This window comes from Anopheles maculipalpis, chromosome 2RL (genome assembly GCF_943734695.1).
Source record: "Anopheles maculipalpis chromosome 2RL, idAnoMacuDA_375_x, whole genome shotgun sequence".
NCBI classification, from domain to species: Eukaryota; Metazoa; Arthropoda; class Insecta; order Diptera; family Culicidae; genus Anopheles; species Anopheles maculipalpis.
Window position 1 is genome coordinate 34,904,240 of NC_064871.1, and position 21,942 is coordinate 34,926,181.

General features: G+C 47.9%; 2 protein-coding genes across 4 annotated transcripts in view; both read left to right on the top strand.

Moving 5' to 3' along the window:
* The window catches only part of LOC126558244 (isocitrate dehydrogenase [NAD] subunit gamma, mitochondrial), a 517,410-nt gene that overhangs the window by 290,242 nt on the left and 205,226 nt on the right, over window positions 1–21,942 (top strand). Inside the window, exon 5 of one of the 3 annotated variants that reach the window (XM_050214220.1) lies at window positions 3,577–3,589. The exons of the other annotated variants lie outside the window; for them this stretch is intronic. The gene's annotated coding sequence lies outside the window, so the exon portion shown is untranslated. Of the gene's footprint in view, window positions 1–3,576; window positions 3,590–21,942 lie in introns of those variants that run through there. 3 annotated transcript variants of the gene reach the window in all.
* Window positions 7,521–21,942, top strand: part of LOC126558836 (homeobox protein homothorax) — a 58,723-nt gene continuing 44,301 nt past the window's right edge. The window contains exon 1 of the mRNA XM_050214911.1: window positions 7,521–7,589. Within this exon, the coding sequence (XP_050070868.1) occupies window positions 7,575–7,589 (15 nt within the window). The 5' untranslated portion in view covers window positions 7,521–7,574. The remainder of the gene's footprint in view (window positions 7,590–21,942) is intronic.

Genomic DNA, 21,942 nt, shown 5'->3' on the forward strand with positions numbered 1-21,942 from the left:
AAAGTCGCAAAGTTGGTTTGCAAATCGTAGTAGCATCAGCTCGCCCCGACACATGTGGTGCTGTGTCCACAGGCGCGCACACATATTACTTTAACACCCGAGTTGTGTCATCCCTCGGCCCGTCACTGCCGACTAGCGTGTGAAGGAATTGGGGCTCCTAAAGGTAAACAGCACACAGGACATTCGTTCCGGGTGCTCTCCGCTGTGTGTGCACCCGAGGATGTGCCGAGGATAAGGGGGTGCAACCAGTACCAAAAAGAGCCGGAGCATATATTACAATCTGGAGTACAACAAAATGACGCACGACGACGACGTCGGCGACGATGCCCGGTGACATCTGCTATCTCGCTCGTGCATACGGTGTCCATCTTCGCTTTCACCATTGCCGTGTATCTCCTCCCTTCACACTTACTCTAATGTTTATGGATGTTAGCATTACTCTTGCCGTTGTTATTGTTGTGTGACGTTGTTGTGCACAGCATGGCGAGCCTTTCCCTTCCGCACACACACACACACACACACGGATGCACGCTCACACTACCAGGGAAGCCGGGACGGGTCTGTTGCTCTCCTCCGGTAACAAATTTTCATTTGTCGTGCGCTATCATTAGATTTAAATAATTTTGACATCGTACATCACTTTCGGTGCACGGCGTGGTGCGAATATCATCACCATCGCAAACCGTACACACAACGCCTGCCTGGTTTCGGTTGGTGGTGGAATTTCAGGTGGGATTATTATGGGACCACATAATATGACGACAGCAGCATAACACCACCACCGAACGTCCGCCGTTCGTGAGATATCCTGAGTCATCATCGTTCACGAGAGCAGTGGACTTTAGCAGCGGCAAGGGAAGGAAAAGCCAGGGTATGTAAGGATATCTGGTGCTCCTTTTTCCGGGGGCATTGTTTGTGTGTGTGCAACGAGTACACAACAGGGTGGACGAAGAGTTCCTCGATTGCAATCCCGAGAACAACTTGGTGGTGACCGTGAAGCAATTATTTTTATTATTACAACTTGCTGCTCGCTCTATTAAATGCTCCTGTCCTTGTTGGGGATAATAATAATGATGCTACTGCTGCTGTGCTGATGGTATGCTTTTTTATAATTTCTTTTCGTGCTCCACCTTCCAAAAAAAAAAAATAAAAACACCACCCCGCGATAAGCAAGAATGGACGGCAAGATTAAGATGGGAAAATGTTAAGAAACTGTTGCAATATAAAATGAAATGCACACAAAACGAAGCATCGAGCTTCTTCTATCGCTGTCGGCTTTTCTTTTTTTCTTTCTTAAGGGAAGAGATTTAGAAGAACGTTCCTCACAAGACCCCAAAAGTATTACGCGAAAAAGTCTTATTTCCCAAGTTTTATACAACTTTTTTCGTTTTTTTTTTTTGTATGCTGATAGTGCATTCTTTTACAAATGGACCCTTTATTCATTCATCTCCAACTCCGGTTCCAACTGCAGCTCAGCCGAAGAGAAAATTAGAAGGAGTTTCCTTTGCCGAACTAAAGAGCACGCGAAATTGGTTTTTCGCTTTGCGCCAGGCTATTGCTGTGTTGCTCCTATTTTGAAAAGCCATCGTTAACGGGTTTTCGTTCGCTGCGACGATTTGTTTTTCCTCCCATTTTACCTCCTGACTTTCCTCGGCGAAGGAAAGCTGGAACGGAGTTTTGATAATGGAAAGCGGCGACGGAGAGGGACCCTTGGGCGTAGGAAGTCGGTGGTAAGAAATTGGAAAATATAAAGAACGAAACGTTCGCCCCGTGTACCGAGTGTGTCGCGAGAGATGAGTTGTGTGTGTCAGAGCCATTGGATGGCATAAGCAACAACGAACAGAAAAATTATTTTAAAAAAAGCACACACACACACACACACACACAATCTCGTCAGCTAAGGAACCAAAGCCACGGCTAAGGAAGAGCACAACATCAGCACACACAACAACGGCAGAAACTAAAAAAGGAAGGAAAACCGAACAACTTGCCCGTACAAAACAAACCCACCCGCCGTGTGTCGCGCAATGCTATGAAAAATTCACATTTGCGCAGCTCTTATTCTAATATGCCAGGATCTCTTTCTCTTTCGCTTGCCCGCTTCCTGCCCATTTCTCCGCAGACATTGCCCTCTCGCTCGCGCACCATAGCCTTTCGTGCCGTGCCGCTGCTGCTCTATTGCTCCGCGGATTTGAAGTGTATTAGGCATCCCCTGCACACTGGGTTGATGTGTCTGTTGTGTGGCGTTTTTGTTTTAGCTTCTTTTCTTCCTCGTCTTCTACTTCGCCCCGCCGTTTATACGGGATTTCTCAGGGCCGCCTTTGATGCCGCCTTTAGATTCGTTGAAACAAGAGTCAGATTGTGGTGTGCGTCGTCGTCTTTTTTTCGTTACTTTTTTTTTTTTTTTTGCAAAACTCGCTTCTCGCAAAGTCGAAGTACCAGCAGCAGTCTTCTTTCCTCAGGGCCAAACTGGTTAGCCTGGCCTTCGTCGTGCTGTCGTCGTCGTCGTCATTTTGCGAGCATTTGCTTGAAGCTCCACGGATGGACACAAGATGATGTCACGTCGCTCTACGGCTGTGTATGAGTATATGGTGCCCCCGCGTATGAAGACGATCCGCCGCTGGATGTTGGAATGCGTCCGAGCGCTGGGCCTGTGGCCCACCAATCTCCGGCCCATAACATCCTTCATTTCAATCAGCCGTATAAATAATTGTATACTGCCATCACTTTTCATAGGCCCCGAATGTGGGCAATAGGCGGAGCCATTTTTTCAAAATCATACCCCGCCCCCCATGGCGGGACACGACAGCACCATCATGATGTGTGCGCTGCTGCCCGAGTGAGAAACGTCGCAAGATAACGTCGTAACGTCGTGTCTTTTTTGACGTTTGCGTTCAGAGAGCTACGTTTCGGACAGCTCGCTTGCGTGCGAAGGGAAAATACGAGCGCGTTCCACACACCGAGCTACAAACACACACACACACACACACACAGATACACCCCATTGCCATTGCAGCACGCGGTCACGCATTCGTTCACTCGTTTTAACGCAAAGTAAATGTGTTTCCATTTCATTCGCTTCGTACGCTACACTAACACCAACATCAACACTACCAACAACACACGCTTCTCACTTATCTGTGACGTGAGAACGAAACGTGAGCTGCTGATGAGAGTAAGGTGCTCACGCGTGAGAATTCGAAGTGAGAACTTTCCGCGTTGCTCGCAGCGCGCTGTTCTGTGATTCTCGTTTTTCCTTTGCATCTTTTTTCTGTTGTTGCTGCCTGACGAGACCGGGTTAGCTGGATGTGTGTGCGTGTGTGCGTGCGTGCATGCGAACAACGTGCCGGTGAAGAGGCGGGACCATAAATTTTCCCTTCTCGTGCCGTCTCGCTCGATTGCGCGCTGAACGTGTGTGGTCTCGCTCGCACATACACCCCTAAACAGTTCTACCGTTCCCCCCAAGAATATTTCTCCACGGCACGCTGTGATGGAGCCGCATGGTCAGGCGGACGGACGGATGGACGGAGATTCCATCCCGTAATGGCCCAGCCCCAACAACAGTAAGCCGGACAGCAAGCAAGCGCGGCAGAGGCTGGGCAGATAAATGTTGATTGACAGTGTATATTTGCCTTCGAACCGCGTACGACGTGCACCACAGAACGGGCGAGAGTTACGGACGTCGCTCTGGCGCGCAAAACGGCACAAGCATATATTTTGTATTTATATATATCTATATATACACACATTTTAAATCCGCAAGTGCGCGCAAGTGAGCACGGTGCCGCGTGACGACTCTGACGGTTGGTTATTGTTCTGTTTGGCCATCCCGCCCCGGACTCCTATCTAGCCCCCCCCCCCCCCCTCTCAAACTCCCACCCCTCCTCCCAACCGGTTCACGTTCCCGTTGGACGTCACGTTGGAGCACGCGTCTTTCCAATCTTCCTAATCCCTCGCACTCCCCTCCTCCCTTCCACACACTCATACACAATTTCCCCTTTTTTTTTGCGGGAATATATTCCAATATAATACCATCACCAAGTCCACGGTCTCACTCTCCAGCATCGCCGGTTCTCGCACGTCGCCGCCGTCGTCGTCCTCACCCTACGTGTTTATTACCGCGCGCGCACACACACGCACACACATACAAAAGGTGTTTGGGGTGGTGAGCTGTAGTAAGGCTCACTTCATCTCACTGTGCATTCATCTCGCTCAGTCCATCAGTCACGGTGTGGGTTTTGTTGGTGTATCGTCACGCACACTAGCGCGCACCGGGCAACAACCAACGACGACGACGACGACGACGACGACGACGAAGACGACGACGACGTCGGACGAGCGCAAGCAGCACGAGAAAGCGATTCGTTGGTTGGGTCGTTTCGACGCGTTTAGTCATTTATTATCATCATAGCCAGCACACACCACACCACACTAGAGCGCGCACACAGGCAGCAAGCTCGCCGAGCGGAGAAAAGCAGCAGCAGCAGCAGCAGCGTGCGTACGAGAAATATACACCTTTTTTGTTGTTGTTGTTGTTGTTGTTACGTTACGTTTGTCGCAACGTCGCTCGCGCCTCGTTCTACTCGTGTGTGGCCGGTCCCCGGTGGTGGTTTTTTTCGGGCACACTTCTTTCGAACGGGGGGTTGGGCCGTGGCATCACAAAAAAAAAAAACAAACGGGCCCATCCAAAATCGTGCAACCATTGCGCGGCGGCCAACCCAGACGTTTGCCAGTTTCGCGCGACGACCAACTCCCGAACTTCCAAAAGTCCGACGACGCCGACGTCGTCGACTACGGGCAACCGGGCCAAACCAGAGCGTCCGTGGCCGACTGACCGGAAAAATATATTGCCGCGCCGCGCAGGCTATGGAAATTAATATCCTCTAATCGGGCGACATAAAAACAAAACACATCTCGCGCGTACCATCATCAGCAGCAGCAGCATCAGCAACAGCGCCCACAATAACAATAACAACGCAGCGCTCAGCAGGCTCTTCTTTTTGGTTTTTTGCTAAAGCATAACGCCCGGGTGTGCGGTGCAACGGTCTTATTAATTTCGCGATCGATCGGGATACTTTTCGGTTGTCTGGTTCCTGTTTCGGTGTGTTTTATCCTTTCGCGGTTTTTCGGGGCACGGATCGATCCGGCGCTCGCGGTCAGTGCAGCAGCAGTTTTGTTTTGTTTTATCGGTTTGCGTTTGATTTTGGTTTCACACGGGTGAATGCAATTGCCCTTTCGCGTGTTATCATCATCGGCAAAACGCGCGTGTGAGAATTCGAAAAAAAAGTGGTGCACTTATATGTGTGTGTGTGTGTGCGCGCGTTCCGCGGAAGTTTACATCGCGTGTAAATCCCATATAATTAGTCAAAGTAACAAGTGCGTACTAGAATTTGATTGTACCAGTGTTTTAAAGTGTGTGTCTTTTCTATTTGTAAATGTTTCTGTTTTAGTTTTCGTTGCGTTTTTGTTTACTCAGAAAGTTTTGAAAAATATCGCACCGTTTCGCGTTTCATCAGTGGTCTGAAATTATCGCCATACAAAACTTCACATCCGAATCTACAAAAAAAAAAAAAAAACAACAACGAAACAACCGTGAGTGATAACGATTCGTGTGACATTCGTGCGACAATACTGGTTTTTTTTTTGCTTGCGTGGAAATCTTTGCACATTTCCCACCACGCGGCAACGCAGCATCCAACCGATTAACCGACGGTAAACGGAGCGCAAAAAAGCAGCGGCAGAAGAAAAGGATGTGATCGGGTTCGCGTTGTGCGCGGCAGTACCACACAAAAACAAAACAAAAAAACACCCGATTTAAGCGGATACATGTATCTCACGTTTCCTACAACAGTATACGGCATTTTTGCAACCACCAAACCACCAAAAAGCAAATAATATTCACCAACAAATTACACCCTGGAATCGCTCGCGCCCTCAAACCTTTAGACAAGTTGACAAGTAGCACGAGAGGCAAGAAAAGCGAAGCAAAACAATTACTACTTTTATTACTACTGCAACTACGATTACTATTATTGCAACGCAGTGATAACGGCGAGCAGGAACGGAGTGGAAGTCTAGATGCTTATACGCTAAAAAGCACGAAACAAGCACCCAATACAGAAGGTATACGAAAATTGTAACACAAAGCAGGCCTACGGGACGTCTAAGCAACCAACCAAGGTATACAACAAAAAAAAAAAACGGGAGTCGCACATCGGCAGACGGAAGAAAAGCGTAGCTTTATTTTTAAGCAAGAAAGTTTACCAAAAAAAAAAGTAAGAGAACATACACACAAAAGTTCCCAAATACGCGTTCCCGAATCTGTGTGTGGATTTTGGGAAGAACGGGACGATCGTTATGCCGATCATCGTTCGGTGAGTGTAACCCGATCGATCGTTGGAACGGAAACCAGTCGGGAAAAGCCGCAACGTATACGCAAAGCTAAAACAGGGGAAGAGCTTCTCCAGTAAGATGGCCGGTCTGGTGTGAAAGTATACGAAACTGATGATAGATTTAGATGTGTGTGGTAGACGCTGAGAAAGTACCTTGTCCTTGGCAGGCGCTCCCATAGCAAGAGAAGGAACGGAGCAAACAAAAAAAAAAACAAAACAAACAAAAACCCACACGGAGCGAAGCTAGAGAGCAAAAGGCACAAGAAGAGAAAAAAGAGTTATATATACAAATTATACATCTATACCCTTTATATATATACACACACCCGCAAAAGCAAGCAAACACGTACGGAACGGGAAAGCCGCAGCTTTATTTGCCTCCACCTCCCCCACGTTCATTCTTAATCGTGGAAACGTGTTGAATTTTGGGTTCACCGATAAACACATAATAGCGCTAATACGAGCCAAGGGTCCTGTGATACCAAGTAACGGCAAGGTGTTTGCAAGCCGATACTCAAACACTCATCAGCACGCCAGATGATCGTGAACGGACGCATCCGCATCCGATCGGTACCGCACATCCACAACCAATCGGTCGCGTAATGCATTCGTCCGGTGGTAGTGTTGGGCGGTGAAGCAGGAGTTTTTCGGTGGCCGAAAAATTCCGACGGCGTAGTTTTCGGTGGGCTGATCCTCGCAGTTCGATCCTTGCAAGAGTGTGTTTCGGTGTGTGTTTTGTTTTTGTTTGTTTGTTGACAAGTAACGACACCGCAAAAGCAGATCATGCATGGTGCCACCGTATAGTATAGTGGTGCGTGTTATAACGGTGTGCCGAAGCCCCCCGCGCCGGGTGCTGCAGGTGAAAAGAACCTGCCAACCCTTGCATACATGTATCGGAAAGTGTGTATCTGTGCGTGAAAAAAATAAAAATCGGCTGGTACGAGTGAAAAAAGAGTGACGTACCGTGCGCGCGCGCCTATGTGTGTGTATACGAGAGTTAAGAGGATCTTCTAAAGTTTGATATTGAGCGTTCCAAAAAATTCAAGATCTAGTAGGCTTTACTGCGTGTGGTGGTGCTCTCGAAAGAAAACGGCAGCAAAACCCGGCTAGCGAACCCTAGCTGCCTAGCCACGGCGCACAACATTCCGGCAACAACAACGACTACTTCAACGATCTACACACATGGCACAGCCTAGGGTAAGTGTCCACGCAAGGGGGGTTTCCAAGGCTCCGGGTTTTGGAGCTGGGCTAGATGTTGCGCTATACGGTCGACAAATCTCTCGACACGATCGACCTCGATCATCCCATTAAAAATTCGGCACTGTTTGGTGAATATTAGGATTAGGTGTGCAAACAACCCGTGGTATGTCTCCAGCGTCCGTAAGACAGTGGAGAGGGGTTTATTTTGCAGCCCACAGTTGACCAAAACGTCGCGGAGTTCGTACGGAACGGGACCACAGGTCAGATCATTCGAGAATTCTCAATTTAAATGCAAATTTTCCCTTCTACCACCATCATAATCTTTTTTTTTCCTCCGGGTCCGAAGCCCAGGCAGACGAGTTACAAGAAGTGATGTGTTTGCTCGCCCTGCTTGTAGCCTTCTTCGCGAGCTATGCGAGCCGTTTGCCGCCAAGAATTGAACCGCCAGGACAGGTAGTGTGTGTGTGTGTTTGCGTCGGTTTTTGGGTTCTGATGCTCACATCTGCCCGTGATGAAACCTCACCGAAAAGTCATCCTTGTGTGAGTTTTCTTTCTGCCTTGCTGTTGCCAATATTAACCAGAAACCCTGATTATCAGCCATACGTATGTGCGTGTTTGTTTGTAGGTGTGTGTGTGTGTGTGTATGCAAATGTCAGCGGGAGATGCTCATATTAGTTGGCAGGCAACTGGCACCGTTACGGGCCAGCATCCCGTACGACCCTTGATTAACTGCGGGCATACCAGCAGGAGTCCGGCACAGTGTTGCAGCGTGCCCCCGGGGACCCCGATTACCGTGCCGGTGGTGGTGATACCGAAAGGTACCGGGACCAATTTTCGGTGACCTCCTCCTTCACCCCAGGTATAGGCGCGCTGGGAAGCTGGGAAGTTTTGTCGGCACAGTTGATTTAATCCGGTGAAAGAAGAAAGCACACCGACCCAGGGGTTTCGAAACGAAAAACAAACTTGATTGGATTTTCGTAAAGCCCTCGAAAAGCTCGGCAACAGGGGAAGGAGTGAAAAAAAACAGAAGAATGCCGGTAATGGTAATAATTTTTGGGTGAGAAGGTATCCTACCTGCGATACGGGAGATATCGGCAAGGACCGACCGTCCTCGTGAAAGGATATGCAGCGCACTCCAGAGGTATGCGAGCCTCTGCCCTGTGATCGTAAACTGGTCCGAAGGTCAGCCTGGCAAAGAGGAGGACTCGCTTCTCGCAGTGCGAAAGCCTATAGTGACACTTCCATAAACCATAAACAACACAAATTAAAAGTCGATTCACTCCCCCGTAAATAGCGGAGGGTTTCTCCGAAGAAAAGGCACCGATCCAAAATTAACTCTTTATGATGGTGATTTTTGGGCGATCGTAAACTTGTCATAAACAAGCAGGCACACACACACACACACACCTATTTGCCGTCCCGCTGTGGGCTCGCAAATCATCCACAACTGAGGCTGCTACATGGAACAGAACCACAACTCGTTGGCCATTATAAGCCTTTTCTCGTTGCTGGGGAGATTGGGAAGAAGGAAAATGTAAGATACAACGCACCAGACGAAGAACATTGACGCGATCCTTGTGAGAGGGTTAAGGCAATAATCGTGCTCGCTGCCAAATAAGCCTCTCGGTGTACGGGATATCACATATCCACCGCGCAAAGAAAGCATTTCGATGGACAGCAACCAACAAGTTTCCGAAAAAAATCTCTTCCACACAACAAATCTCTTGATGATGGCAAGCTCATAATTATGACTATTTCGTGACAGCAGTCTGTGGGTTCTTATATTCTCCAAAAAAAAAAAAAGCACCCCAATCAAACTCCCATGTCGCAAATATGTCGCTTTGGCGTGCGTTGTACTTGGATTTTGGATTATAAAAGTGAGTGAATACGTTGTAAGGTTAAATTGCTCTCGGATGTACTGTGCCTGTATCTTTATGCTTTCGCCTGCGTCAATAAACAAGATTTTACCTCACAACACTGTACTGCACTCATGTGCACCAAGCCCACCACCACCTCACGGTAATGAAAGGTTTATATTGCAGACTTTTTTATAGCCAGACACAGTGTGGTGTGGATTATAAAAAAAACTGTTTGCAAACAATGTTTGTCTCGAAATCAAAGCTCGCCAATGTCTATTTCAATCATTCCGGTTGGTTTGGCAATCGTGAAGCGCCGGGCAAACGTGTGGGTCTGGTTTTGTGCATTTCCAACTATTCAACCTAATGTGCAACCGGCTGTGGAAAGCATTCCGGTACAAATAACTTCAATGCGTGGATTGGTACGCGCGGATTCGGTGATCAATTTGTGTCCGATTGATGACTGCGTTGATACTGCTGAAGTTTTTGCATGGTGGAAAGTTTTTTTTTTGTTCTGTGTATGATCATTTCATTCGATCGCGACTTAAGCGCAACAACCACCGGTTAACGGACGACGACCATGATGATGATGGTTGAACACGGGTAATTAAATGTCTAATGGAAACACACGGTATGCAGGCGAGCGCAGTGACTCGCGTCGGACCACGGGTGGACGAGTGAAATTGAAAGATTGTCCTGGGGGTGTGGAAAAGAAAACAAGAAGAAAGAAGAAGTAAATAAATCCCTCGATCTTCCTACGCATACTTAAGCGACAAAACAGCGGCGGCGGCCGTTTGCCGATGCGAAAACCGTGATGAATTATTATTAACGTTCTATATTTAGTGTGGACGCGGGGTTTACGTTACGTTACGGGTTTTTTTTCTTAATTTTAAAAAGTATCAAAAGCGGCTTTTGAAAGGATTTTAAAACGTTTTTTTTATCATTGCCAAACAATAGTCAATGGTTTCCCGAAGGTACAGACGGGTCATCATTGAAAACTGCGTGGAACACAAACAGTTACATTTCGATTGTAACGCTTTGTAACGTTTCGATCTTTAAATTGTTTGACCAATCTGACAGTGTAGCGAATTGATTTTGACGTATGAAAATTATGAAAAAATTATATTTTCAGTATAATAATTCTTATTATTGTAATCAAACAGATGATCAAAGATTTTATGAATCAAAAACTTTAGAAAAATTTCACTTTTACTTGACTTTTCCACAAGATTAGCTTTAGAAGATTCGATTTTTGTATCATTCGCCTACAAAACAAACAACACGTTAAACGTTGCGACGTGAAAGATTTGAAAACACTGTTTTTCCCACAGCACCATATTTCCCGTCGCAAATCTATAACTGCGCCGACGACGGCAAATAATATTCTCTTCAAAAAAATTTTACACACGCACGGCGGACCATCACTAGCGTCGGGGTTTTTTTTTCTTCGACGGGTTGGCTCTTCTGCTTTTTGGTCCCCATTTTAACACAATCTCCTTAACTATCGTTTCGTTTTATGACAACATTTTCATAAAAATACTTCACCCTGTCTTCTTGCTCAATAGCACACGCTGAGCAGCAGCGAGTTTGCTGTTGCTTCCCTGCTTTACAATAAAAAAAACGTACGCTGCCTTATGGTATTTTTGCGCTTTTTTTTGTAGTTGTTGTTCTACAATGTGTCTTGATGCTGTATTTTTCCGATTAGTAATACACGCGCACAGACACACACACACACACACAAATTCTAAGCGAAGAGCATAACCCGGATTGGTCATGTGGAAATTTGCGTTCAAATAGCGTTTCCCATTTTCCAAACTCACCCCCCCCCCCCCCCCCCCCCCGGCCGGGGAAGCCTCCGAAAAACGCGCGTTTGCATAGTATGCATATTTGCTTGCGACGCGTCAATTTTGTCTGACGTTGACGTTATGCCACGGCTTATAGGCCCGCGCGTTATAATGATTATGACTGTTTCGCGCGTTGTTGCCGGCCAAATACCAACCATTGGCAATTGGCAACAGATGGGTAGATTTGCAAAACGGGGACGAAGGCTTTGGGACATCAAGGCGCTCGGTGTGGGGTGTTTATTAATATTTAACTAGTTATGAGCAATTGTGGCCCGGAATGGCTCATTCGGTGGTGTCTAGCGCCGAAAGTCTAAAAATTGCGTTGAAATTCATAAAAGTGGATGGATGCTCGGGAGGGTATATTGTAATACACATTTTAATCAACCTCGGAACGATGCAGCTAGGAGAAGTTCGTTAAGAGAAGTGCAATATTCTATCTATTTCGCATATAAACAGCAGTAAAGCAGGGTGACGAGAGGATTGTGCGTGCCCCATACGCGTCGCCATATCTGTAAAAGTCATCCGTTTCAATAATGCAATCCAACGCGAAACTGTTCACTTCCAGCGTAATGTAAGTGTTTCGCTTTTCTTGTGCGTCCGAGTTTGTGTGTGTGTGTGTGTGTCAGTAAAAATTTGGAGAAATTATTACCAAGCGGCACAATCATTCCTTTCAGCTCCGTATTTCATTCGCGCAAAGTGTTGTCCAGCTGCTCCGAAAGTGCGCCAGAAAGTGTGTTAGTAAATGATGTTAGTAGCTTCGGCGGGAAAACTGATTGATTGAGTGTGAAATCTTACAGTGTACTGCCGGAAAATTGAGGGACGTGAATAACAACCTGCAACATTACAGTTTGTTTGCAATCGATGAAAAATAGTGAAGCGCAAGAGTGTGTGGAATAAATACATCTCGACCGTAGTACTCGGTTGGATGGTGTGTTTCCAATGATGATTGCCTTGTGTGTCGGTGCGTCGGTGCTGTATCTCTCGATATCCAGAGTCGAAAGTGATATTATTCAAACACGAAGTTTATTATAAATCATTACACCGGCTGCGGGAGTTGAAAATGCAAACCGACGGGCGCATCTTAAAGTTAAAAGCTTCCTAGAGCACGTTGTTTACGCCAAGCGCGGTGAATCTGCCCAGTTTTCCCGCTTTTCCGAGGTACAAACCAAAACATTTTATGAAATACAGCTATGTGCGTACGTAGCTATGGTTTACCTTTTGCCTCCAAACATCAATCGGTCTGGAAAAGTCCATCGTGGTTCGGGAAAAAACCAGACCACCGCCAACCATTCGGCGCCATTAAAAGGAAGAAATACCCCCCGCCATTTTCATGTACGAGCTGGACTTTATCGACACAAATAAAATCAATTCCGGAATTATGTTAGGCGAGCGGGTATTGTGGTGATGCGCGTCCCTCAAACGGGGGAAGGTGTATGTGTTTAATTTTTCCTCCAAAGAAAAACCAGCCTCTCCAGCGTCCAGGTTGGTGTGAAGTGTTGCGGTATTTTATTTTTGACTAACGATCGGTCGGTAGAAGGAAACGTTGCGCGCAGGGGCAGCTGGGGCAGGATGGGGTCATGTTGTGAGGGCCACTTCAAAACCCCACTTTTGCCGCAGCAGAAACGCGTAGCAGCAGCGGCAGTGGAACCTGTGTTCTCACCTGCCGAGGGCACCCATCCTCGCTTTGGTATGATTATTACGCGCGTGATCGATTGTATACAATCCTTGACGAGATAAACATCATGAATATATAAATTATTATTTGTTTAATCTCATCCCAACACACGCACTTTTCTACCGTTCGCTCTCTCTCTCCTTTCCCCGAGAGGTCTTCGAGATTGGACCTTAGCGTGTTTGCCGTTTGGAACGAGTGGCGATGGTTTGTCCCACTTTGCCTGCGGTGATTAGTTTTCCAAAAGGTGAACTAGACGCGCTAGGAAGGAAGTTTTCCGACGGACGGCTAGAAAATAAATTCCTTCAACCGGGCGCTTCCAATCCGCGCGATGTGTAGGTCCGTAAATGTGAAGGTAAAAATAGTCTTCGCGTCCCTCGACCCGATCCCGATGGCCGAATCAATCGCAATATGGCACCGCCGATGCTGTTGGGGGAGCGTTAATCATCGACAGATCGTCGTCGTTTAAAGGGGGGGGGGGGGGGGGGCAGGAAAGCGAACCAAAAGATGGATGCTTGCTGCATTGCATCAAGCACACAGTGGCCACCGATGCTTGAGACTTCCCCGGACACGCACAAAAATACATCACACAAACACACCGATACACCGTGAAGAGATGGAGATCGCACCCAGATCTTCCGTCGAAAAATCGTGTGCGCCACACCAACATCCACTGCAACAAACGATCGAAAAACGTCGGGGGGGACGCCTGGAAATTCAATTACAGTCTTTCCGCCGCCCGTAAGTTCGTTTTTCCTTCCTACCCGTAGAGTCACTTTGGGCTAAACCCCACGAGTGGTTGGTGGTATAGCGCGTCTGCGACGGCTGTCGATGCTAAATAAATGCCGCCGTTTGTAATGGAGGTCCGCCTGCGCGAAAGACCGCGAGGCAATTCTTAATCCGGAGCACATTTCTCATCGTCATCGTCATCGGTGCACCGGGGAGTGGTGCAAAGGCGTCGGCGGTGTGCGATACGCCCGAAATCCAGCCACCTCAACCGATACCCGAGAATCGTGCATTCTTTCGAGCACGGACCCAGTAACGCGCGATCGCGGATGCCATGTCGATGACGCTGGTGTTGTCTTATTTTTTGCCTCGGCGGTCGAGTCAGAGATCGCGCCTCGCATGGGTGCGTGGGGCTGGAAATGGTTCGCAAAACCATCCCGACACGCCGGCATTCCGACGCATCTGATCTGCAAGGCAAGTGTCGAAAAGTGTGGTAGAGTACGATGTCTCGGCATGTACTCGGTGTACTCTCCAGCAAGCACGGGGAAGATTATTAAACCATTGCGACGGTGTTTTACCTAATCCTCTGTCCAGGGAAAAATGAAACAATTTAATGCATTTAGGATGCTCCGCTCTAAACAAATCCGTTCTACTGGCCTAAGAAGGAAACGCATCCAAATCTTTAAACAACTAAGATGCACCTCCTGAGACGAGATGGAATGGATGGCAGAACAGAACAAGTTGTGAAGAAACATCTAGCAAAAGCAAAGCGCACAAAACACAGCCGGGCAACAAAACTACAGTATAATTATGCGGTATAAAATGACAGTCGTAAAAGTTTATCGTTATTTGATGGTTGAAAAAGGGCGTTGATCGGAATGACAGGGTGTGATTCTAGCGCTTAAAAGTTCATTTCATTTGCCTCGCAGCCTTCAAGACGTTGCGATGTGTGTTGTTGGTGGTGAGGAGAGAGAAGAAAGAAAAGAACCGAAGGCTCATCGCATCTTCTCGCAGGACATGGGAAGAAGCTGAGCAGTAAAATTATGAGAAAACGAAGTCGTCGGTCGAAACCACTCAACAGTAAAACAAAAACAGATACAAAATGGGACCAACAGAAAGACAGAGCGATAGAGGGAGAGAGAAAAGGCAACGAAATGATATGCATTTAAGAAATTATTATATTACCCGTGGATGATCTTTCATTTCTTCTGTTGTCGTTGCTGAAGTCGCCCTAGGGGTTGAAATGACTACGAATGGCAAACTCGGTGGAATGCTGCTGCAATGCTGGCGTTCCGTAGGCCTTTGGCAAACTGATTTCTTTTTTTTCTTCTCATGGCTTGGCTGCAATAAAATTCCACCCAAGGTCGTCTCGATGTCTCTCCTGTGACACGAACGAGTCGGGTTTTGTGGATGTCAATTTTGCCAGTGACAGATTTGACGATTGTAGATCGATGCGATTTACTCGTTCGTTAGTGTCATATTTCTACCAACAGTTTGGGTGAGCTAATCGTTTATCTGGCGTAGCTTCGATAATCGCGCCAACAGATCTGTTCGCACTCCCTGCTACCCTCGCTCGCTAACGTTTGACGCAAATATTTGGCCACGAAGAGCACGAATTCTATCGCATCTCGGTGTAGTTGGCGTGGAAAGCGTACCAGGTAAAGGTCAAACCCGGGGTTGTCTGGTTCGAAAAACAGGGACCACTTTCCTCGGATTCCTCGCTAGATCCTATCTAGCGTATGGTGTAATGAATGCCGATACCCGGCGGGACACCACACCACTAAAGCGGGCCGCAGCAATCACGCGACGCGCAGCAGGTTTTTCGGTCCGGTGATCGTTTAACTCGCTGCCTCCGTGCTAACCGTCTGTTACTTGGGGCCCCATGCTGCCCCGTATCGGTATACGGATACCAATGAGGCCGGCCGAACAACATCCGCAACAACCAAGGGTCACAGGAACAGGAAATAAATCCTAATGCCACGAATGCAATCACCCACCACCAGTCACCAAGTTCGCTTCGGTGTTTCGGTGTATGTTCGACCCTTTTGCGGATCGATCGAAATACCTCCCACAGGTCGGGAAAGGGCTTCCCGACGGGTGCTGTCGCTACTACCGGTATGACATAATGCGGCAATGCTAATATCTACACACACACAAACGCGCGCGCGGGGTCACCCGCGTGTTGGCCATAATGTGTTGTAGAAACAAAAGCGGGTCACTCGTACACACGGGCAAACTAGGTGACAAAACATGTGCACCAAAGCGAACGTACCAGCTTAGGACATTAGGAACGGTGGTGTGATAGATAGATCACGTAACATTGTAGCATCCGTCAGCCGTACTTCCTTTGCCGATGTTTCTTAACATGCGGGATGCAGAGCGAGAGGCTAAGAAAAAAAAAGGAGTAATAACTTTAACAGCAGCTACAGGCAACACAAAAAAATGCACATAAAACAGGAATGTTTGTGTCCGCGAGGTTTTGGACACTGGGGCCCCGTTCTCTACCTGTGTGTTTGTCGCTCTGATGTTTTCTTGTCCGTCGCTCCATCACTCATCTCACCCCGCAACCGGTATGTTTGTGTGTGTCATAAAGAGGAGATGCTTCGGTTCGTTACGCCGTTAGTCCGAATGGTCGGCGTGAAATGATTTTGGGCACATTTAATCCGCTCAAAATGGGAGGCGAACCACCAAAGCTCCGTGTCGGCGAGAAGACGATGATGACTATAATATTTTATATCTCTTGCCGTCTCCGGGCCGGCCTCGTCTTTTGCCTCGTAAGTCCCATCGTGCCACACCCGCTGCCCGATCAAGCTTGATTTTTGACAATCCGCCCCGCGCGGGTAATGATGTTTCCCTTGCGCGTTTGGCGGTAAAGTCTTTTGGGTGACTATTTTCCCGCACGGCCAGTGTGTTCAACATCATCCCTAGCGGAGGTGAGACAGAGAAGTAGATGTGGTACTATATGAGGCCCACCCAGTTCTAGAATTTTTTATGGTTCTAATTCTCTTTCAGGATTGCTTTTTTTTTAGTGCTTTTGGTGATGTTCTGTAGCGTGATGTTCTTAGAATTACATTTATATTTTCTTGTCCGCAAAGGTGTCGGAAAGTATGTCAACGTCCCGACGACTGTGTCCATATGATATACATATGGCCGTCCGAGTCGTTGACACACACACCTGAGGATAGGATGATGATGGGGTGATGATGCTGTTGTTGGCAGCTCGATCTCTACACTACGAATTCGGTGACACTGGTTGCGGTGCCCTGTACGTTTGGGAACCAACCTGTGATTGAGCAAAAGTCATCCAATTCGCGCGGCCGAACATCACTTCGCCAAGAAGGACCACCACTTTTGACGGTTCGATGACGGTTTGTGACACTTGAAAACGGTGTCGGTGTTGATGAGCATGAGTGCGTACTTCGAACCAGCATCCGGTTCGTGGCCGAAGGGGGCGAAAGAGAGAGAGAGAGAGAGAGAGACCCTCGGCAAAAGCCGGGACCAGCATACAGCATCAAACCCCGGTCCGGTCAGCATCAATTGACGACAATTCTGCTGGCACAGGCGCGTTCGGCGCGCGGGAAAAGCGATGCACGCGCGCTAACGATGGCTCTCCATTTCAATTGATCACAATTTTCAAACAACCGGCCACGACCACCACCACCGCCGGCTACCATCGTAACGAGCAGAAACCGCCTCTGCACATGGGCTGCTCGGATCGTTTAACTTTCCGTCCACCAGAATGCTTCCGTTTCTGATGTCGTGGCTATCATGTTCAATTTTGAGCACTTTCCAAAATCTCGGACACTGACTCGCTAATAGCATGGACCGTGGAGCAGTCGGGAGACTCGCTCAGTTTTTGTGACCGGATACAGTGGCGTGGTTTTTTTTTTTTGAGATCATGTTTGGCACCCTTTAAACTCATCTCGCATTCCCGTACTCGTACCAATCGTTCGGTACATTCCGAACGCTGATAAGAGCCAATGATGATCACCACGCAACTTCCCAATCGAGTTGTTGGAAGATCGAAAACTGTTAAATAAATCAAACAACGAAGTAGCAGCGTAGTGATATCAGATTCGTTGAATTATTTTATCCACATACACACTGCTGTTTACAGACTTCGCCCCTTCTGCTCCTCTACCCCGTCTCCCTTCTTCCCAGCCACGAACCCTCACGATGGTCAGTATGATTTCCTGCGTTACGAAAATAAGCCCCAAACTGCGTCGCTCCGTGAAACGACATCGCTCAGGTGACAAGCCGAGGTGTTAAAATTGCTTGCTGATAACAAAACGAACTGAGCCACTGTGGCTGATGATCGTGTACGCTAGACAAACTGGCTGTACCGTAACTGTTCCAGGTCTCTAGCACCCTTTCATCCCCCCCCCTCCTCCCCCTTCCGCGCACAGTAGAAGTACGATATGAAATGTGTCGTGTGTTTGCGAAAGTTATCATTTCCAGGCTAGGGACGGTGTTCTAATATCTCGCTCACTCTCCTGGTGGACACTGTTTTGGTGCTGCTGTTTGGTGGAAAAGCCACCACCACCACCGATGAATGAAGCTGATACGGCGATACAACCGGTCCATCCCCGGTTGCTCCCGGTTCCGTTCCGAGGGAGTAAAGAAGTTCGAACAGCTTTTTTATCAGCGATACGGCGCAGAACTTGTTCGACTAATCACTGTTCCGACGGGGGGGGGGGGGGGGGGGGGACCCTAAACAACCTTTGGGGGATATTGAGAAATTTCGTTTCCGTTGTTAAGAATCGATACAGTTCAACAATGAGAAGGGGGAGGGCGCATCTAGATACGGATGGTAAGACAGCAGCGACAGTGTATTTCTGTACGTAAAGTTGTCTGACGATTTTGCCGAGCGAGAGTAAGGATTCGCGTTCCAAAATCATCCAAACTTTTCCCGAAATCTCAGATTGTATCTCGGTATGCGACGGAGATTTGCCACCAGACATGGCAAAGTTGGTTTTGGGCTTAAGAACTTCCCATCTCGGGCACCAGCAGCGTTCTCATTCCGCCGGCCAACGACAATGTAATTTGTGCTCAGTTTAATTCCCCCGGCAAAAGCTTATTAAGGGCTCTTGGCCAGAGCGTACGCTGGACGCGCCGGGTGGAGGATGCGATACGCCGGCACCAGAAATCCATCCGAGTACGCACGATTTGCCACTGCCACTTCAAAACTGCTGTCAGTTCCAGCAGTAAATGCGTCGCCGTCTGACACAGAAACCAGGGAGCCCTGTTGGTTGGTGCTGTTGCTTTATTAGTTTTACGTCGAGCGTCGAGCTCCTCCAGGGTTAACGGTTGGGTTCTCTTCGTATGCCTCTGCGTATGGCATGTAAGTAATGAATTTCAAAATGGCCGCGCACAGTGCAGCAACGCGTACGGCCAAGGGGATAGAATTGATTGATGATCCTTTTTGGCTCCGGCGCGCGCGTTCCCTCACTCCAGGACCTCCAGAACTGTGGCTGGAGTTTTCCGTATCCCTGCCCTGTATGTGTGTGTGTGTGTATGTGTGTATTTTTTCTTGCTTCCTTTGTTGTTTAGTCGTCGCTCATTTTCCCTTTCTAGCATTCTCGCAGCCGTGTACTGACACAGTCGAGTCGCTTTCCCTGTTGTTATCTTCCCTTGGCCGTACATTATTATTCCCTTCGATTCGAGCCATTTAACAAAAACTAGGGACGACACTGACAGAACGCATGCGTTTACGTTTATGAGCGAATCCGGGGCCGACCCCGGTGGGTTCTAGAGCAGGCACAGGAACAGGAAACGTACGAACGTGTCTGGCAACTTTCCTACGATCGCGCCACCAATCGCCCTGTATCAAATTCAAATCTCCAAAGTCCACCATTTCCGTTTGGGCCAGTAACGCAACTATCCCTAAACTGACCAATGCGACCACCGGTATGGTAATTTTGGACCACGGCTAGCAGAAGGATTCGATTTCCCGTGTGCGTGTTCAAAATTGTGTCTCACTGTACTGGTGTCGTGTCTAGCTTAAAGCCAGGATTCAGTGTCGCATCGCTAAAGCCACCGCGCCATTCCTGCTGACACTTTCGCACAGGCACTGCATTGCACTACGAAGTGAGTCGGCAGTTTTGTGCCGAACAGCTGAGTCAGTTCCGCTCGACGGGAACGCAGGACACCAAAGCACCCACCGGACGGAGGATGAGTGGACAAAAAATGTGTATCCATGTGAAGCGCTGGTGCACCCACACGAATGTCCTGCATGTCTTTAAAGCGGCGAACACAACACACCCGCCATTAAAGCCACAGACCTTAGGATGTTCGTAGCATGCACGTGAAGCCCGTGCTTGATTGAAATGGGATTTTTATTGCACAGTCATGCCATGATGGAAAGAGAGCGTAACATTTGGCACAATGAGACATCGAAACGGGCCTAAAACCTCTTCCGGTCATGTCCTTTGGGGCAGAGTGCGCCGTGTACTTTGGCTACAGACGGAAACCTATGGAAGCATGCAATTTTATATACATTTTTTTTAACCCTACCCATATCGATCGCTTGCCACGATCGATTGCCTAAAAGTATGACAGTTCACATAGCAAAATGCACCTCTTTTGCTCTGTTACTATATTGTGCACAGTCTTATGTATAGCCGATAACACCGCGTTGGCGTTCGTGTGGTGACTAACACACCAACCTATCTTCATGTCAACGTGTTGTGTGTGCGTGTTTCCCCTGTTTTTTTTTCTCCTAGTTTTACCCCCCGTTTTTACACCCACCCATCGATTAACCCTCGGGAACTTGCCACACCCCACCATCACCTTCCCCCGTTGCCGGCGTGGCCTGTGGAGTAATTTACTAGTGCTGAACGCGACTAGGTACGCCATCAATGAACGCTCGATGAATATTTAATGTAGCGTGAATTATGCCTATTGGAAAGTCGTTGATTGTAATTTAGGCATAAATGTTTAAAACAAAACAAAAAAAAAAGGCGTACAATTATTACCTTGGACACTGTGGACGCTGTAAGGGTCGACCCGAGAGTGGAAAAATGTGCTGAAATAGAAGAGAAAATGGTTTCATCCGTCGGTATCCTTGTGCGGCAAACATTTCTTCACCGATTGTTGCGCTTGCGGGGAAGGGTACGTGGAATAGGCACTCCTGTCAATAGTGACGTGACAGGCACACACGCTCATGGGGGTAAATTCTGCGAACCGTGTGGCCGACCCCAAAAAACGATGGGGTCGAAAGGGGCTACACACATAGAGGGCTCGACACCGGTTAGCACCCGGAGGGCACCAGTGTAGTGTATGGGGGTATCTGGGGGCATAATTATTTCCTATCAGCACTTTGAAGCCAGTTGTGCGGGGGCTTCATAATGTCCGGTCGATTAAGGAAACAGGGGAAGGGGGTTTGGGCAAAAACGCACCCGTACTTTACGATGTTTTGCCAATATTTTATTTATTACTTGTCATCGAATGCATGCACGCGCGTTTGCTGCAAAATATTCCGATGCAACCGGACAGGTTGACAGGCCAGGGCGTGGTGGACAGAAGAGGGGTTCTCAATATTTTATTGCACATTAATATAAAATTATTTCACGTACCTCCACCCCGCACACATAGCGTCACGCGTGGTGCGGTTTTTAATGGTGACTTTTGTCTAGGTTCCGTGCTTAGAACTGTCCACCTGCTTTAGCCGACGTGCCGTAAAAGGGTCGTCTGGTAAATTACATGCCCGGTGCAATGTTTGGGAGGTTCGAAGCGGTTGTCTCCGGCATGCCAAATAAATGGGAATCAATGCAAACTGTAAGTACAAAAGCACCGGTACAATTACAGCACGAACGAAGCAAAACAACGACAAAAAAACCTTCTACAATTGCTGTGTCCGCAAAATAAAACCGCACGCCGTGTTTTCGATTCCGGTGCGTCGGTTTAATAATTATGCATAAATTTCGCGCACACGAATTTTTCCTTTTGCCTTTGCTTTGTTTTAATTGTGCTTAATGTGTTTGTACGCACACACACTCATACACAAAGCCACACGGAATTCGGAAACGCGTAAAAGATTAGCCACGCGTATCCATAGCGAATGGTCTTTTTTTTTTTTTTGGGCGCATGAGAGAGGCTGTTGTTTAAGCAGAATTTTTGCAAACCATCCGATCCCAGCCTGAATCGCCCAACCGCCGGATAACAGTGTGCGTAATTAGGCACATTTTTGGCCTAATGGATTTAGAGCCCCAAAAACCTCCGGGACTCTGGGCACTCTGGGTTGTGGTGAAAGA